Source organism: Saccostrea cucullata, unplaced genomic scaffold (genome assembly GCF_032062105.1).
Source record: "Saccostrea cucullata isolate Sc308-1 unplaced genomic scaffold, CSIRO_AGI_Scuc_v1 ctg40, whole genome shotgun sequence".
Classification (NCBI taxonomy): Eukaryota; Metazoa; Mollusca; class Bivalvia; order Ostreida; family Ostreidae; genus Saccostrea; species Saccostrea cuccullata.
In genome coordinates, this window is record NW_026933337.1 from 486,237 (window position 1) to 502,405 (window position 16,169).

The 16,169-nt window shown below is 35.8% G+C and overlaps 1 protein-coding gene across 4 annotated transcripts in view; it reads right to left on the minus strand.

Moving 5' to 3' along the window:
• LOC134238026 (low-density lipoprotein receptor-related protein 4-like) overlaps positions 1-16,169 on the minus strand; it is a 36,141-nt gene that overhangs the window by 8,758 nt on the left and 11,214 nt on the right. For all 4 annotated transcript variants that reach the window (XM_062720161.1, XM_062720162.1, XM_062720163.1 and 1 more), the window contains 22 exons: positions 15,640-15,834; positions 15,115-15,307; positions 14,458-14,708; positions 14,021-14,161; positions 13,436-13,546; positions 12,922-13,047; positions 12,232-12,489; positions 11,591-11,821; positions 11,039-11,198; positions 10,535-10,752; positions 10,078-10,254; positions 9,755-9,880; positions 9,058-9,275; positions 5,846-6,033; positions 3,778-3,979; positions 3,207-3,396; positions 2,988-3,119; positions 2,701-2,838; positions 2,200-2,458; positions 1,569-1,731; positions 958-1,180; positions 669-803 (listed from right to left, as the gene is read on the minus strand). In XM_062720161.1, the coding sequence (XP_062576145.1) occupies positions 669-803; positions 958-1,180; positions 1,569-1,731; positions 2,200-2,458; positions 2,701-2,838; positions 2,988-3,119; positions 3,207-3,396; positions 3,778-3,979; positions 5,846-6,033; positions 9,058-9,275; positions 9,755-9,880; positions 10,078-10,254; positions 10,535-10,752; positions 11,039-11,198; positions 11,591-11,821; positions 12,232-12,489; positions 12,922-13,047; positions 13,436-13,546; positions 14,021-14,161; positions 14,458-14,708; positions 15,115-15,307; positions 15,640-15,834 (4,035 nt within the window). The remainder of the gene's footprint in view (positions 1-668; positions 804-957; positions 1,181-1,568; positions 1,732-2,199; positions 2,459-2,700; positions 2,839-2,987; positions 3,120-3,206; positions 3,397-3,777; positions 3,980-5,845; positions 6,034-9,057; positions 9,276-9,754; positions 9,881-10,077; positions 10,255-10,534; positions 10,753-11,038; positions 11,199-11,590; positions 11,822-12,231; positions 12,490-12,921; positions 13,048-13,435; positions 13,547-14,020; positions 14,162-14,457; positions 14,709-15,114; positions 15,308-15,639; positions 15,835-16,169) is intronic.

The window sequence follows — 16,169 nt, forward strand, 5'->3', positions numbered from 1 at the left end:
AATGCATTTTCACTACCTACTTATTTAGCCCCGCCCTAGCACTAGAACCCCTGACCCCAGGGCCATGAATTTCACAATTTTGGTAGAGGACTCATTGCTGATTACAATCATGCAAACAGCTTGACTGCTTGATGTCCAGGAGTAAAGAAGAAGATTTTTAAAGATTTCATTAATTTTAGTGGTTTTGGCCCCACCCCTCAGGCCCCAGGGAGGCAGGAATCATGAAATTCAAATTTTTTGTTCCCCTTCACCCATAGATGCTTTGTGCCAAATTTGGTTGAAATTGGTTCAGTGGTTGCAGAGAAGAAGCTGAAAATGTTCAAATGTTAACGCACGACGGACGACTACGGACGAAAACAGATAGCAATAGGTCACCTGAGTTTACTCAGGTGACCTAAAAATATAGGTCATAAGAAACAAAGCACATAATATCATAAGTCTAAAAAAATTCTACACAATTTCCTCCAGCAAATTTGTAGGAAATTTATTTGTATACAAAAATTATATGCATTTAACCTGAAGATCTTTCCCATATCTTTACAAATCAAGGGTATAACAGTGTTATTTCAAAGTATAATATTGTTTTCTTCTAAATCTTCACAAGGTTGAAAAATGGGACAGAGAGAGGGAAGGAGAGACAAAAAGAGAGAGAAATACAAGAGCTCAACCTTTCTGGCACTGCTTGCCGTCCTTCAATAGTTTGAGTCCTGTGGGACACATACAGGAATACCCTGAGGGGTTAGGAAGACACAAGTGACTGCAGCCACCATTCTTCTTCTGGCACTTGTTCATCTTCTCTAAATCTTAGAAATGAAAAAAAAAAATCAATTTAGATATAAACACTGGAACTTTTTTTTCTTGGGAGTGACTCTTGTGAGTTATATCAAAATTTATTTTAGTCTTATCTGACACAGTAATTATTATTTCTGTATACATATTGAAGTACATGTACATTACCTCCTGTGTCCAGTTGTACAGCATGTATATCCATTAACCCTGACAAGTTATATCGGAGTGTGACGACGTCACTTCCTGTGTATTTGTCCGCCTTTAGGATTGAATTTTTCTGCCAGTCTGTCCAGTAAATGTAATTTCCGAAGACAGTAAGCCCATAGGGATGTTTGACCCCCTTCACCAAAAGTCTTCTGTTGCCACCATTGAGATCGGCAGAGCCTATCACCTGGTTCAGGAACAATAACATTGGTCAGTTGTCCGTGAAAGAAGTTTGTACATGTATTTTGATAACTATTAAATGGGTCAAATGTGTGGCATGGTTTATTGGATTTCAACGTTTACAGTTTTGTTTTGAAATTTCACCAATACATGTACGGTAATTACCAATGTTAACTTTCTTTCTTTAGAAGTATTTGAAAAATGAAGCCTTTTTGTTAAAACTTTTTTATCAAATGTGAACTATATTTGAGATCTGCTCATATCTCTGTTGTTTGTCTACTCAATAATACCGATATTATATACTGCATACAATCATGTACATTTCTTACAATCTGTACATAAAAGGAATCTACAAATAAAATAAAATAATTTATTAATTTATTTGGTAATTTTACCTCCATTCTGGCGTCAGCCCATATAATCCTGCTGGTCAGTTTATCAATGACCAGTCCATTAGGCCAGCCCAGATCATGGTCAATCAGGACTTTCCTGTTCTGTCCGTCCATCCAGGCCCTCTCAATACGCGGGTTAACGCCCCAGTCAGTGAAATACAAGTACCTGGAGATTGATCAAATATTTTTTTAAGGTTCAAGTTTATGTAATTCAATATGACCATCTATAAAACTGATAATGTTTCCATATAGAAAGAGTATAAAGTGGCATATTGTATTGCTTATTACAAAATTCATGTCAGCTTTGGTAGAAATTAAAATATTGAAGAGAATTGTAATCCATGCAGTGTTTGGCAAGGAATGAGGAAAACTTTTAAAAAATTATATATTTTTCTTAACAAAAAAATGAATGCAATGAAGATTTCATTGAGACAAATTATGACCATGTATCGCCAGACACATCATGCATTGCCCTCCCCGACATTACGAGACAATGAAGAAGCTATCATTTCACAAACTTCAGAATTAATGCACAAGCCATTGAATTACACTTCACATTAAGGATCAATTCAGAATGCATCCCAAATTCAAGCATAATGTAACATTTCAATGGTACAATACATGTAGCTCTTACCCTAGTTCATACACAAGCACAATAGCTCGAGGCTTATCCAGATTTTCCCAGAACAGGACTTTTCTATTGCTCCCGTCTGTCTCTGCCACCTCTATGCGGTTGAGTCCGGTGTCTGTCCAGTAGAGCTTCTGTCCCACAGAGTCGACGGTCAGTCCGTCAGGTGTGTCCAGCCCATTACTGATGATTTCCTCGACCTGGGATCCGTCCAAGTTAGCTCTCATTATCTTGTCTAACACTGTATCTGTCCAATAAACCTTTCCTGAAATTAGACGAGTTAAAATTCATAATCTACGGAGTACAGAAAGATACAGTCAAAGCCACTGTACAAAAAGAGTGATTGAAAAATCATTGTAAAAGCAAGGCCATTTTCACAAACATTTTTTTAAGGTGCAACTATTTATCTTCTCATTATTCTCAACAGTGCATGAAAAGATTCTTGTAAAGCACAGCTGTTTTAAAAAAAAATATTTAATCCACCAGTAAGGAATTTATCTGACATACTTCTAACAATGTCCACATCTAGAGCAATAACATTCCTCAGTTGTTTTACTGGCATCACTACATCAGCAAAATAGTCAACGTCCAAAGATACTTTCCTAATGTCCGTTCTACGTGCGAATATCAGGAAATTGGTCATATCTGGAGAAGAATATCATTACACACACAAATTAGTAAAAATATGTTTTGATTACTCTTTTTCAGGAATGAATTTGTCAGAGTTTGTCAGTTATAAACACAAGCAAATTTTCCAAACTGCACATGAGTAGATGATGACAGAGAAAATTTACGTGTATTGCATGTTCTGTTATCCTTCCTCAGCAGTATCCCCGTGGGACAGGCACAGGAATGGCCCCTGGGTAGTGGCGCGATCAGGCATAAATGACTACAGCCCCCATGCATGGTGCCACATCCTGTGTGGACTGAAAAATAAAAGCAGCATTTTAAAATTGCTCTGTAACATTTATATACCTAACATTTGATTCAATGTATAAGGATTTCAGAACTACCTTGTGGTCTGTCCTTGTGATACATCCTCACATCCCAGATGTCGACATAATTAGTTTTAAGTGTCGCCATGTTGGAGCCATTTGATTTGTCGGCAGAGTGAAGTCCCTTGTCCCCACGATCTGTCCAGTACAGCTTGTTCTTGTACACGGTCAGCCCAAAGGGGCTCTGTACATCCACTGAGATTACCATCTGTCAAAATATTTTCAATGTTTTAAAACACTGTATTTATAAACATTAAAAAAGTCACTTTAAAATAGCAGCAATAAGATAGGAAGGCTCATACGTCCAAATTAATTTCATATTACAACCTTACTCTTACAAGTTATTTTGCATGTAGTTATTGTTGGATAATAAAAATAAATTAAGATATTTGGGAAAGAATACTTGTAAGTTGAATTCAAATTACAACACAAATATGTATATCATAGGCATGTGACAAAAACTTAAAATTTGTTGCAGTCCACAAAAAAATGCAATTTTCAATGTTTGCACCAATATACATACACTTCTTATAAAAAAAAAAAACAAAAAAACAAAAAAACTTTCATTCACATGTTTGTAAAGACCTACCTTCCTGTTCTTGCCGTCTAAATCAGAACACTCTATAACACTGGTCCCAGCATCAGTCCAGTAAAGCTTCTCTTCTTCAATGTCCAAGGCCAAACCATTGGGCCACTTCAGATCGGATTTTATAATGGCTTTTCTTCCTTTTCCATCCATGCCTATCTTTTCAATCTTTGGTTTTTTACCCCAGTCGGTCCAATACAAATACCTAAGATAGCAAGACTATGTTAATACATGTATCTACCTGAAATGCATTATATAGTAAAACAAAAAATATACATGTTAATCAAGTAAAGTCTTTCAATTCTGGTAAGAGTGTAGAATACAAATTTGTTACACTTGAAATCACTGGGTCCAGTTTTACAATAGAACTTATGACAAGCTAAGATCAAACAAGAGGCCCATGGGCCACATCGCTCACCTGAGAAGCTTTGGCCATTCTGTTCTTTACCAGATTTCCCCCTGGTAATACATATTGTGACCCCACCCTATCCCACTTATCATTATTTTAACAATTTGAAATCTACACTACCCCAGTATGCTTCCAAATAAGCTTCAGCTTTGATTTTCAGATTTTTTTCTATATATTTCTATGTAAAACATTGATTCCCCATTGTGGCCCTGCCCTACCCCCGGGGGTCCTGGTTTTAACAATTCAATATCTACACTACCCCAGGATGCTTCCAAATAAGTTTCAGCTTCTCTGGCTCAGTGGTTCTTGAGAAGAAGATTTTCAAAGATTTTTCCTATATATTTCTATGTAAAACTTTGATTCCCCATTGTGGCCCCGCCCTACCCCCAGGGGTCATGATTTGAACAATTTAGAATCTACACTACCCCAGGATGCTTCCACATAAGTTTCAGCTTTTCTGACCCAGTGGTTCTTGAGAAGATTTTCAAAGAGTTTTTTCTATATATTTCTATGTAAAACATTGATTCCCCATTGTGGCCCCGCCCTATCCCCGGGGGTCATAATTTGAACAATTTAGAATCTACACTACCCCAGGATGCTTCCACATAAGTTTCAGCTTTACTGGCCAAGTGGTTCTTGAGAAGAAGATTTTCAAAGATTTTTCCTATATATTTCTATGTAAAACATTGATTCCCCATTGTGGCCCCGCCCTACCCCCGGGGGTCATGATTTGAACAATTTAGAATCTACACTACCCCAGGATGCTTCCACATAAGTTTCAGTTTTTCTGGCCCATTGGGTCTTGAGAAGAAAATTTTCAAAGATTTTTCCTATATATTTCTATGTAAAAACATTGATTCCCCATTGTGGCCCCGCCCTACCCCCAGGGGTCATGATTTGAACAATTTAGAATCTACACTACCCCAGGATGCTTCCACATAAGTTTCAGCTTTTCTGGCCCAGTGATTCTTGAGAAGATTTTCAAAGATTTTGCCTATATATTTCTATGTAAAACATTGATTCCCCATTGTGGCCCCGCCCTACCCCCGGGGGTCATGATTTGAACAATTAAGAATCTACACTACCCCAGGATGCTTCCACGTAAGTTTCAGCTTTACTGGCCCAGTGGTTCTTGAGAAGAAGACTTTTTAATGACCCAACCCTATTTTTGTCTTTTCTTGATTATCTCCCCTTGCGAGGGGATATGTCCCTTCATTTTAACAATTTCCCTTCACCCAAGGATGCTTTGTACCAAGTTTGGTCAAAATTGGCCCAGTGGTTCTTGAGAAGAGGTCGAAAATGTGAAAAGTTTACAGACGGACGGACGGACAGACGGACGACGGACAAAATGTGATCAGAAAAGCTCACTTGAGCCTTCGGCTCAGGTGAGCTAAAAATAATTTTGCAAATGATGTTCTTTTTTTTTTTAAATTAACTTATAAAAGTATCTCATCCCTTTAAGAAGAATAAAGAAAGATTTTTTTTAATATAATACATGTATGTACATGTACCAAATTTATTAGTTTTGAATGATTTTACAATCATCAGAGGTTTCTGACCTTAGTTGTAAGTTCTTTTGTAAAATGGGTACCTGATTTTCAAATTTTCAATTAAAACAAGTCAACAGATCAATCCATTTCTTATGCACAATTACAGAAGTACCCTGTTTCTGGGTCTACAATGATGTCTCTGGGTTGATCCATTCCTTTCCACACTAGAACAGTTCTAACACTTCCATTCAAGTTGGCCACTTCAATGATGTCTAATTCAGCATCTGTCCAATACAGTTTCCTCCCCACCCAGTCAACAGCAATGCCTGCTGGGACGATCAACCTCGTGTCCACTAGAACCTGTCAACAACACAATAAAAGAATCTTCGGTAAACATTCATATTGAGAGATTAGTGGATGCAAACTTCAATCAGTAGAGTTCATTAGAGCTCATAGGTTGGAGTAGCATACTTCTTAAGGATTTAGAGACAAAGTGATAAATGAACAGAATAGATTATAACTCATGCATCAAATCCACCCTATCCCTTCTTCTGAACCCCTCAACATGGACAATTTAACTGTACAGGAAAAGGACAGCTAGGAAGACAGCCATACATATTGATCATTCAAGGAGAGGTCATGATTAAAAATTTTTCCGACAAAATCAGAGTATGAAATAAGGAATACATTACAATATTTTTGATAACAATCAAAACAATAATCAAAGGTACTTAATTATTATTGATTTATAATCTAATTTTTTAATGCCATGCAATAACAGAAGCTTTCCTTTAACTGATTTGAATTTAATTAATGCCTAGGTAGAGCATGATTAAGGAAACCAGAAGTCTCTGTCGAGACTGTAGCTCTACTGGTTTATACTTAAAACAAAGGAAGAGAAAAGTAGCAGTTGGGACTTGAGACTTTAAATCAGCAATAAATAGAAAAATGATCCTTGCCACTCATCAAAATAAAAACCAATGGACAGAATTATGTATCTTAGTATAGTCTACTTGTGTGCCAAGTTATACTGAAATCAGACCAAAACTGCAGGAGGAGTAGCATTTTGAAAGAATTTCACAGAAATTTCTATTTTTAGTAACCATGGGCAACATTGTTCATTGAAATCAAAAACCGATGCACAGAATTATGTATCTTAGTGTAGTCTACTTGTTTGCCAAGTTATATCAAAATCAGACCAAAACTGTAGGAGATGTAGCATTTTGAAAGAATTTCACAGAAATTTCTATTTTTAGTAACCACGGCAACACCGTTTATCGAAATCAAAAACCGATGCACAGAATTATGTATCTTAGTGTAGTCTACTTGTGTGCCAAGTTATACTGAAATCGGACCAAATCTGTAGGAGGAGTAGCATTTTGAAAGAATTTCAAAGAAATTTCTATTTTTAGTAACCACGGCAACACCGTTCATCGAAATCAAAAACCGATGCACAGAATTATGTATTTTAGTGTAGTCTACTTGTGTGTCAAGTAATATTGAAATTGGACCAAAACTGTAGGAGGAGTAGCATTTTGAAAGAATTTCAAAGAAATTTCTATTTTTAGTAACCACGGCAACACCGTTCATCGAAATCAAAACCCGATACACAGAATTATGTATCTTAGTGTATTCTACTTGTGTGCCAAGTTATACTGAAATCGGACCAAATCTGTAGGAGGAGTAGCATTTTGAAAGAATTTCAAAGAAATTTCTATTTTTAGTAACCACGGCAACACCGTTCATCGAAATCAAAAACCGATGCACAAAATTATGTATTTTAGTGTAGTCTACTTGTGTGCCAAGTTATATTGAAATCGGACCAAAACTGTAGGAGGAGTAGCATTTTGAAAAATTGTTTACAGACAGACAGACAGACAGACGGACAGACAGACAGACGGACGGACGACGGACGCATTACTATCGCATAAGCTCTTCTGGTCTCTGACCAGTAGAGCTAAAAACAGCTATGATTTTGGCTTTTTCAATCAAGGTCACAGATAAGATTGCCATTTATATACAAGTATACAATGCTGCCTATATTATTCCCTTAACTGGTCAATAATTATACATGTAATATCCATGTCAATGCAGCATTTATATATTCATGTTAAAATCTGTTTATCCCACGTTTAACTTACCCAACCAAAGAGGTTTGCTCTAATGAAATAAAGTGTAATATTATGATTTTTATAGAACATATTAACATATAACAGATAGAACATATTATAGAACAAATACATTTTAAATGTCTGATTACTTCTTGGCATACACAACCAGAAGTCTCTGTCGAGACTGTAGCTCTACTGGTTTGTACTTATCAAAAACCATTGCACTACTGTAAATCACTTTTTATACGCGAAGACTTTATTTTCGCGTATTTTCGCGAAACAACTAGCACGCGAAAATTTCATTCTCGCGTATAATAGTATTCATTAAGATTATATAAAGAAATTTTTAAAATTCGTGAAAATTATGTCTCGCTTAAAAAGAGTCAATGACTATCTCGCGAAAATTTAGTGATCTACAGTATTTTGTGTATCTTTGTGTAGTCTACTTGTGTGCCAACTTATTTTGAAATCAGACCAAAACTGTAGAAGGAGTAGTGTTTTAAAGGAATTTCACAGAGAATTCTATTTTTAGTAACCATGGCAACACCGTTCACCGAAATCAAAAACCGATGCACTATTCTATGTATCTTAGTGTAGTCTACTTGTGTGCCAAGTTATATTGAAATCAGACAAAAACTGTAGAAGGAGTAGCGTTTTTAAGGAATTTCACAGAAAATTCTATTTTTAGTAACCATGGCAACACCGTTCATCGAAATCAAAAACCGATGCACTATTCTATGTATCTTTGTGTAGTCTACTTGTATGCCAAGTTATATTGAAATCAGACCAAAACTGTAGAAGGAGTAGCGTTTTCAAGGAATTTCACAGAAAATTCTATTTTTAGTAACGATGGCAACACCGTTCATCAAAATCAAAAATCGATGCACTATTCTATGTATCTTAGTGTAGTCTACTTGTGTGCCAAGTTATATTGAAATCAAACCAAAACTGTAGAAGGAGTAGCGTTTTTAAGGAATTTCACAGAAAATTCTATTTTTAGTAACCATGGCAACACCGTTCATCAAAATCAAAAACCGATGCACTATTCTATGTATCTTAGTGTAGTCTACTTGTGTGCCAAGTAATATTGAAATCAGACTAAAATTGTAGGAGGAGTAGCATTTCGAAAAATTGTTTACAGACAGACGGACAGACAGACAGACAGACGGACGGACGCCGGACGCATTACTATCGCATAAGCTCTTCTGGTCTCTGACCAGTAGAGCTAAAAACTACCAAAGTATTCATGATTTAACAATTCACAAATGACTACCTGTTCTCTAGTTCCATCCCATTTGGCACGACTGATTGTCTTGTGGCTAGTATCTGTGTAATACATGTATTCCTCTTCAGCATCAAAGTCTAGACCAATCACATGTCCAACTTTAGACAGGGGAATAATGGAATCAGAGCGGTCAACACCTGCTGCTGGGTCCATGTTGATTTTGCGAATTTCGGTGGATGTAGAGTACAGCAAGAAAGTGGCCATATCTGTAAGTAGAGAAAAAGAAAACTGTATACATGTACATGGAAATTTTTGCCCCCGTTTTATTTTCGCCCCCTTTAGCCCTACTTACAGGTGGGCAAATTTAAAACGGGGGGAATTAAAAGAACACAGTATAATTTCTACAACAAAACTGTGACTGGACGAATTTTAAACTGGGCAAAATTGTTTCAAAATGCGGAAATAACCCTGTATACAGTATACAAAGTGAGTAAAATATATTGTCCTGACTATTTATATGGGTGACACACATGTAAAACTTTATCTTTATTTCTGAAAATACGTTCAAATGACATATTACCTGGTAAAACTAATGATTTTTTAAAGTCAAATTTTTAGCAGTTGATACTTACGTGTGATACATGCATCTTGTAAATGACAAATGTATGGTATCTTGTCACAGGTAACTGTTCTGATATTCCATAGGTGCAAGTCATTTTACCCTTGGTACATATGATTATCTTACCTTTGGTACAGTTGCGTTTGTTGGACAGTAGGTGCTGCCCAGAAGGACAAGCACAGGTAAATCCTACAGCGCTGGGTAAACACAGGTGACTACAGCCCCCATTGATCTGACCACATCTGTTTGGAGCTGAAATGGATTACATGTAATTAAATGTTTATTTTTTATGGCATACAGACTAATCCTATATGAATGGACCTTCTCAGTAACTTTTACCTGATAAGTCTTCCAAAAATATAGGTCAATGTAACATCCGAAGCATAAGCAGTGATTAGCATCCCCTGATGCAACCTGCAAGTTCTCTGTCTTAATTAACCTGTACTTACACTCTGGCTGTCTCTGAGGATGGAAGCTGTGTATGTCCATAGGAAAATGAAGTCTGTTGTGAACTGTTTCTACATCATTTCCTGTGAACTTGTTAGCTTTGTTAATACTCTTAGTGTGCCAGTCTGTCCAATATAACTCATCCTCAAACAGGGTCAGGGCAAACGGATGGGGTAGGCCTATGAGTATCAATGGGAAAAAAAACTCATTTTATCATTCTTTCAACCATAGATTCTATCTGATGGTTTGTAATATCTTTTTGCCCAAATAATATCCTTGACCATGTTCACCAAACTTTCTTACAAAACAAAGTGAAGAATATGAAGAATAGGAATATTACTTGTTATGTGGCAATTTCTTTTCAGTATACCTCTACAAAATGCTTGATCATTTCAATCTTCATTTAAAGACTAGTTTTTACACTGATCCAATTCCTGAAGAGCAAGTGAAATGCCTTACCTGAGTTTATGACAGTTCTTCTGGAGGAGCCGTCTAGGTTGGAACACTCTATGACATGGTGTTTGGCATCAGCCCAGTACAGTTTGTCCGTGGTGTAGTCCAGTGTCAGACCATTCGGCCAGAACAGCGAGGTATTGGCTATCACAGCACGCCCACTCCCATCCATGTAACTCCTTTCTATCTTAGGGATGTGGCCCCAGTCAGTCCAAAATATTACCCTGGTCAAAAAGTAGTGTTTAGCTCATTAAAGGGGATTTTTCTTTACCCATCAATTTTAAATGTGTTCTAAAATGGTACACATACATGTACATTAGATAAAATCTTGAATACAAAGGCATAAAGGAATAAATGAAGTGAATTTTCAGATTTGTATCATATGTGTGAAGATTCTGTCTTTTATAATACGTTTTTGCTCTAAATTAATCACTTTCACAAAAGTACTATATAAAATGTATCTTTTTGCAATTGAATGCTTATGAGTCCAGAGACCAAATTTAAACTTACCCAAGCCTAGGATGAACAACAATAGCCCTGGGCTTCTCCATGTTATTCCAGATGAGTACTTTACGATACTTGTTACGACCCAGATCCATGACTTCAATAACAGATGTACCAGAATCAGTCCAGAACAGCTTGTTATGGATCCAATCTAAGGCCAGACCACCTGCCAAAATTTATTCAATAAATGTACTGTGAAATCAGTAATTTCGAGTCTTTTCATGAAAAGAAGAGATCCATAAAATCAAAAACCTGCAAAAGTAAATAATTTCACAGTTACTGTAATATTTGTACAATTCTACACGAAAAAGCTTTAGAGTTGTTATTTTTTTTTTACTGAAGCAAGCATCCTCAATAATAATAAGAGCTTTTTTAGAAAATCCAAAAATTTTGTTCTACTTAATCCACAGATGATAAGCATCTGAATTACTAAAATGAATCTCTTATAATTAGTAGACATAAATTTTACTTATGTTTCCAACCAATTGTCTGAGAGGCAAAGTATTTTGATTATCAGAGTCCGGATTAACCAGTCTCCATTGAGTTGATTTCTCCTACCTGGACTCTTGAGTCCGTACTCCACCACAGACTCTGGTTTAGAGCCATTAATGAAGGCTCTCATGATCTTGTCCAGAGCTACATCAGACCAGTAGACATAGCCCTCGGTGAGGTGGAAATCCAGGGCTATAGCGTTCTGTAAACCCTGCAGAATGGAGTCGTGTTCTGCATTGTCTGTCAGTACTCTCCGGATGTCCACTCTGTTGGCAAAGATCAAGTAAGCTTTTCCACCTGAAAAATAGCCATTTAAACATCTATATGCATTTCATATACGTGTATATGTATATATATAATTTTTTTCTGTTTCAACAAGTTGTAAATGATGAAAGCAACAATGTGTATCTATTTAAATTTATAAACAAAGGGCTTTAAAATACTCTCAGGTCAACACTAATCATAATGATGATTCTGCACAACTCATACAAAATTGATATTTTTGCCTATCAAACATCATTGTTTCAAAACTGTCATCTCACTTTTGCAAGATTGTAAGCAAAAGCAAAAAAAAAAAAAAAAAATTTTAGTTATTGCTCCATATAATCTTTAAAAGTACAATTAAATGAAATTTTTTAGCAAATGGACCAAAAAAAATTGGTAAATTAAAAGTGATTTACAGTACATATGCTATACAAATCCCCTACCCTCAGCTTTACAGCCCCTGTTGTCAGCCTTTAACTGATAGCCCGGGACACAGGAGCAGTGGTACGACCCTGGGGTGTTGGTACACCGCTGACTGCACGTCCCCTCCCACTGACACTCGTCTATATCCTGACACGTCCGCCAGTCCCCGATCAGCTGATACCCACTACGACACGAACAGTGGACAGCCATCTGCTTAATCTGACACAGGTGATCACATCCTCCATTGTTATCCTTACAGGAGGATTCTCCTAGTGTATCTGAAAAATTGACAACTCTAAGTAATGCAAATTTACTCTCATCAAATTACCATTTCAGAAGAATGTACCACAGAAATTTAGACTTTTGGATATTGTTGAAACTCAATGGATTTTCTCTCTATTATACTACATTCAATGAATAAAACATGCTTAAAGTGCTTATAATGAATTGATGCTATAGGCAAGTGATTTTCATTCCCCTTTATACTTTCATACTTTAAATGTATTGAACACTTAATGGATATGAAGAGCTTCATTACTAACAAAGTAAATTTTTCCATTCATGGCACTTCATTATTAGTGTGTTTCACTATATGATGGAGAGAAAATCTGTGGGTTCCCATGATGGACTTTTGGGGGTACAGTTTGAGCACAAAATATTGAATAAGTAAGAGATGAGGTAAGTTTTGATACTAGTATAAATTAACATACTGCATCCGCTTTCGTCTGAGTTGTCTCCGCAGTCGTCCACATCATCACATTTCTTCTGGTTACCGACACACTGACCATTAGAGCAGTGGAACTGGTCTATACTGCACACCCTGAGCTTGGTGTAACCTATATAACACAGAATGTACCTTACTTCAAAGTACTGTAGAAGTACTTTTTTCCGCGTGGTATTAATTTACGCTATGTACGCGGTCACAAATTTTCCACGGAAATTTGTCCCATTGAACTTAATACAAATATAAGGCATATAAGGAGATTTTTAAGATATCCTCATAATTTTCTACCAGCGGATTGAACAGAAATAGAGATTCCGCGGAATTATGACCCCGTGGAAAAAAGTATGTCTACAGTATTCCAACTTGTACATAATTTCTTTGAATTTTATGCTGTAAAAAATATTGTTAACTTATTTATGAAATTGTTGCATTTTTAACATGATGATGTTATTCATTGACCATGTTGACCCACAGCACAAATTTTGAAAACATTAACTTACTACAGCCCACTTCGTCTGTGTGGTCCACACACTGCATGGCCCCATCACATCTCTGGTTCTTATCAATACACTGACCGGACTGACACTTAAACTGGGTGGATTTACAGGGATCTGCACAACAAAATCATAATAATCTATACATCTTATAAATTATCTTTTTAATGGGAAATTCCCCCATTTCTTAAGTTCTCTATATATCTGCTCATTGATTTTTTCTTTATCAAATGAGGTCCATAGGCCACTGCATTTGACTGGCAAGCATTATGAAAACTTGAAGCACTGAATGTTATGGTAAGGATGCTTTTACCTGCAATGAAAGTTTTTTTACTTTTTTGCCCTGAAGATCTACATGTATTTGAAGAATTTTCGCTACTTCATTAAATAGAAATTGAATATTATTTGTTCAAGGGGGCTTTTTTGGCAAATTTGATTTGAAAACAAATAGTCAAAAAGGGTTTTCTAGAGAAGTCAAAAATGAAAAACATTGACAGCAGAAGAATAACAAACTTCACTAGAAAACATGACTTAAAAATAAAACTCAAAATTTTCCTTTACATAAGCACTTATTGTAATTATAAAACTTACTTTTCTTCTTTTTGACAGTGAAAGCTTTGAGGTCCATCAGATCATCTACACTGGTCAACAGGATCTCCCGGTCATAGTTATAGTTAATGTTCACCCTCTCAATCACTCGCTTCTGCCAGTCAGTCCAATATAAGTACTTCCCTGTGAAAACAATGTTATACTAAACATTTCAAAATGGAAATAATTCAGTTATATCTACATGAGAATATATTTTCTAACTTTGTGACTATCAGAATAAATGAAGTGAAAATTTTGAGAACTTTTTCTCCATTTTTTTTCCAAGATTGTTTGACAATTGGCCCCATGGTTTGGTAAAATGTCAAAACAATGAAAGATGCTGGACATATACATGTAGGTCTTTCAGAAAAATTCATTTGACTCTTAGACACACATGAGCTCATATAAAGCAGATATTCTACAGACAAAGATACACTAACCTAGTAAACTAAGTCCAAATATGTGTGGTACATCAGTACTCATGAAAACACCCCTGTTAGATCCGTCCATGTTAGCCATCTCTATTCTGTTCAGCTCTGCATCTCCCCAGTAGATCATGTTATTCTGGACATCCAGGGCTATTCCGTTGGGCCACCCTAGAGAAGTGTTTACCAGCACTTCCCTTCCTGAGCCGTCCAGGTTGGCTCTCTCTATTTTTGCCACCTTCCCCCAGTCTGACCAGTAAATCTTTCTGTAAAATGTCAGATAATATCACATTAAGTAAAAATTTAAGTTCACTGTATGAAGGAAACCTAAACTTCAATAAATTAATCAAAATACAAATACAGTTGAACTTCAGTATCTCGAACTCCGATATCTCAAATATCATGGATATGTCAAAGTGTCATGGAAGTCTCAACCACATATTCTTCAAGTATTTTTACCTCGATATCCCTAATCCCTGGATATCTTGAAAGCTCTTTCTCAGCCCCATCAGGTTTGAGATTATGAAGTTTGACTGTACATAGCAATTACTGTATAAAGGGAAATTTTTGCCCCCTTTCGCCCTTGTAACAAATCAGCAAATTTAAAATAGGGCAAAATCAAAGTACATGTAGATATTTTTTCAATATCCTTAAAGAAATACTGTGACATACTTGTTCTTTGAGTCCACAGCAATGTCTCTTGGTTCATCTAAATGGTCTGTGATAATAGTTTTCCTTTGATTGCCATCTAAATCAGACATTTCTATTGTATCCTTCCCTGTATCTGTCCAATACAGTTTACGATTCACTGTATCTACTGCTATGCCATCTGGATGGGAAATCCCTGTGCTCACAATTTTTTGTCCTAAAAAATATTACTAATGTTATACATGTTATATACCAAACAAATCATCAGAAAATAAAATTTTTAATCTAAAAAAAAGTATCAATAGATTATATGCTTAATATATATAAAGTATGGCTTTGAAAAATATATGCATACTTATGTAGCTCAATAAATATTCATGACAACTTATAAACAACATTTTTTTTGTTTGAATTCTGGTTATTGTTGTTTATAATCTTTGAGAAAAAGTTATACACATACATAAAAATTTTGCAAGCGGACATTCTTGCTTATATCATAAAGAAAATAAAGTTCTTGCAAATATAAAGTATTTTACATGATCGTATTACCTGAGCCATCTAGGTAGACTTTGCTGATGGTTGTTTGTTCATTGTCTGACCAGAATACTTGTTTGTCAACAGGATCAAAGTCCACTGCAATGGAGTGTTTGATGTCTAGTACAGGAATAGTGTGGTACTCAAAGCTTGATAATGACATCATGTGGACAGACTGTCTCCGAGCAAATACCAACACATCCTCCTCAACTGTGTAAAAAAAAAAACAAACTATTCTGTCAATTTTTTATTGGAATGGTATTCTGAAACTGAGGACTGCAGTTTTTAATAAATCTAAGGCATAGTAATTGAAGACCAATGAAACAAAATTAAGAATGCAAAGTTAGCAATGGATAAAATACATGTATATATACAAGCTTATACTGTCAAGTACATTGTATATGGTTCTATGGAAGGGTTAAAAGTTGAACGATTTGGGTATATTAGTTAAATATGGTGAATGGAAATTTTAACAGTACTCTTAGTTAAACAAAACTGTGAAGTTAATTAGGGGAATTAAATTTTTCCTTTTTTACACTACTGCT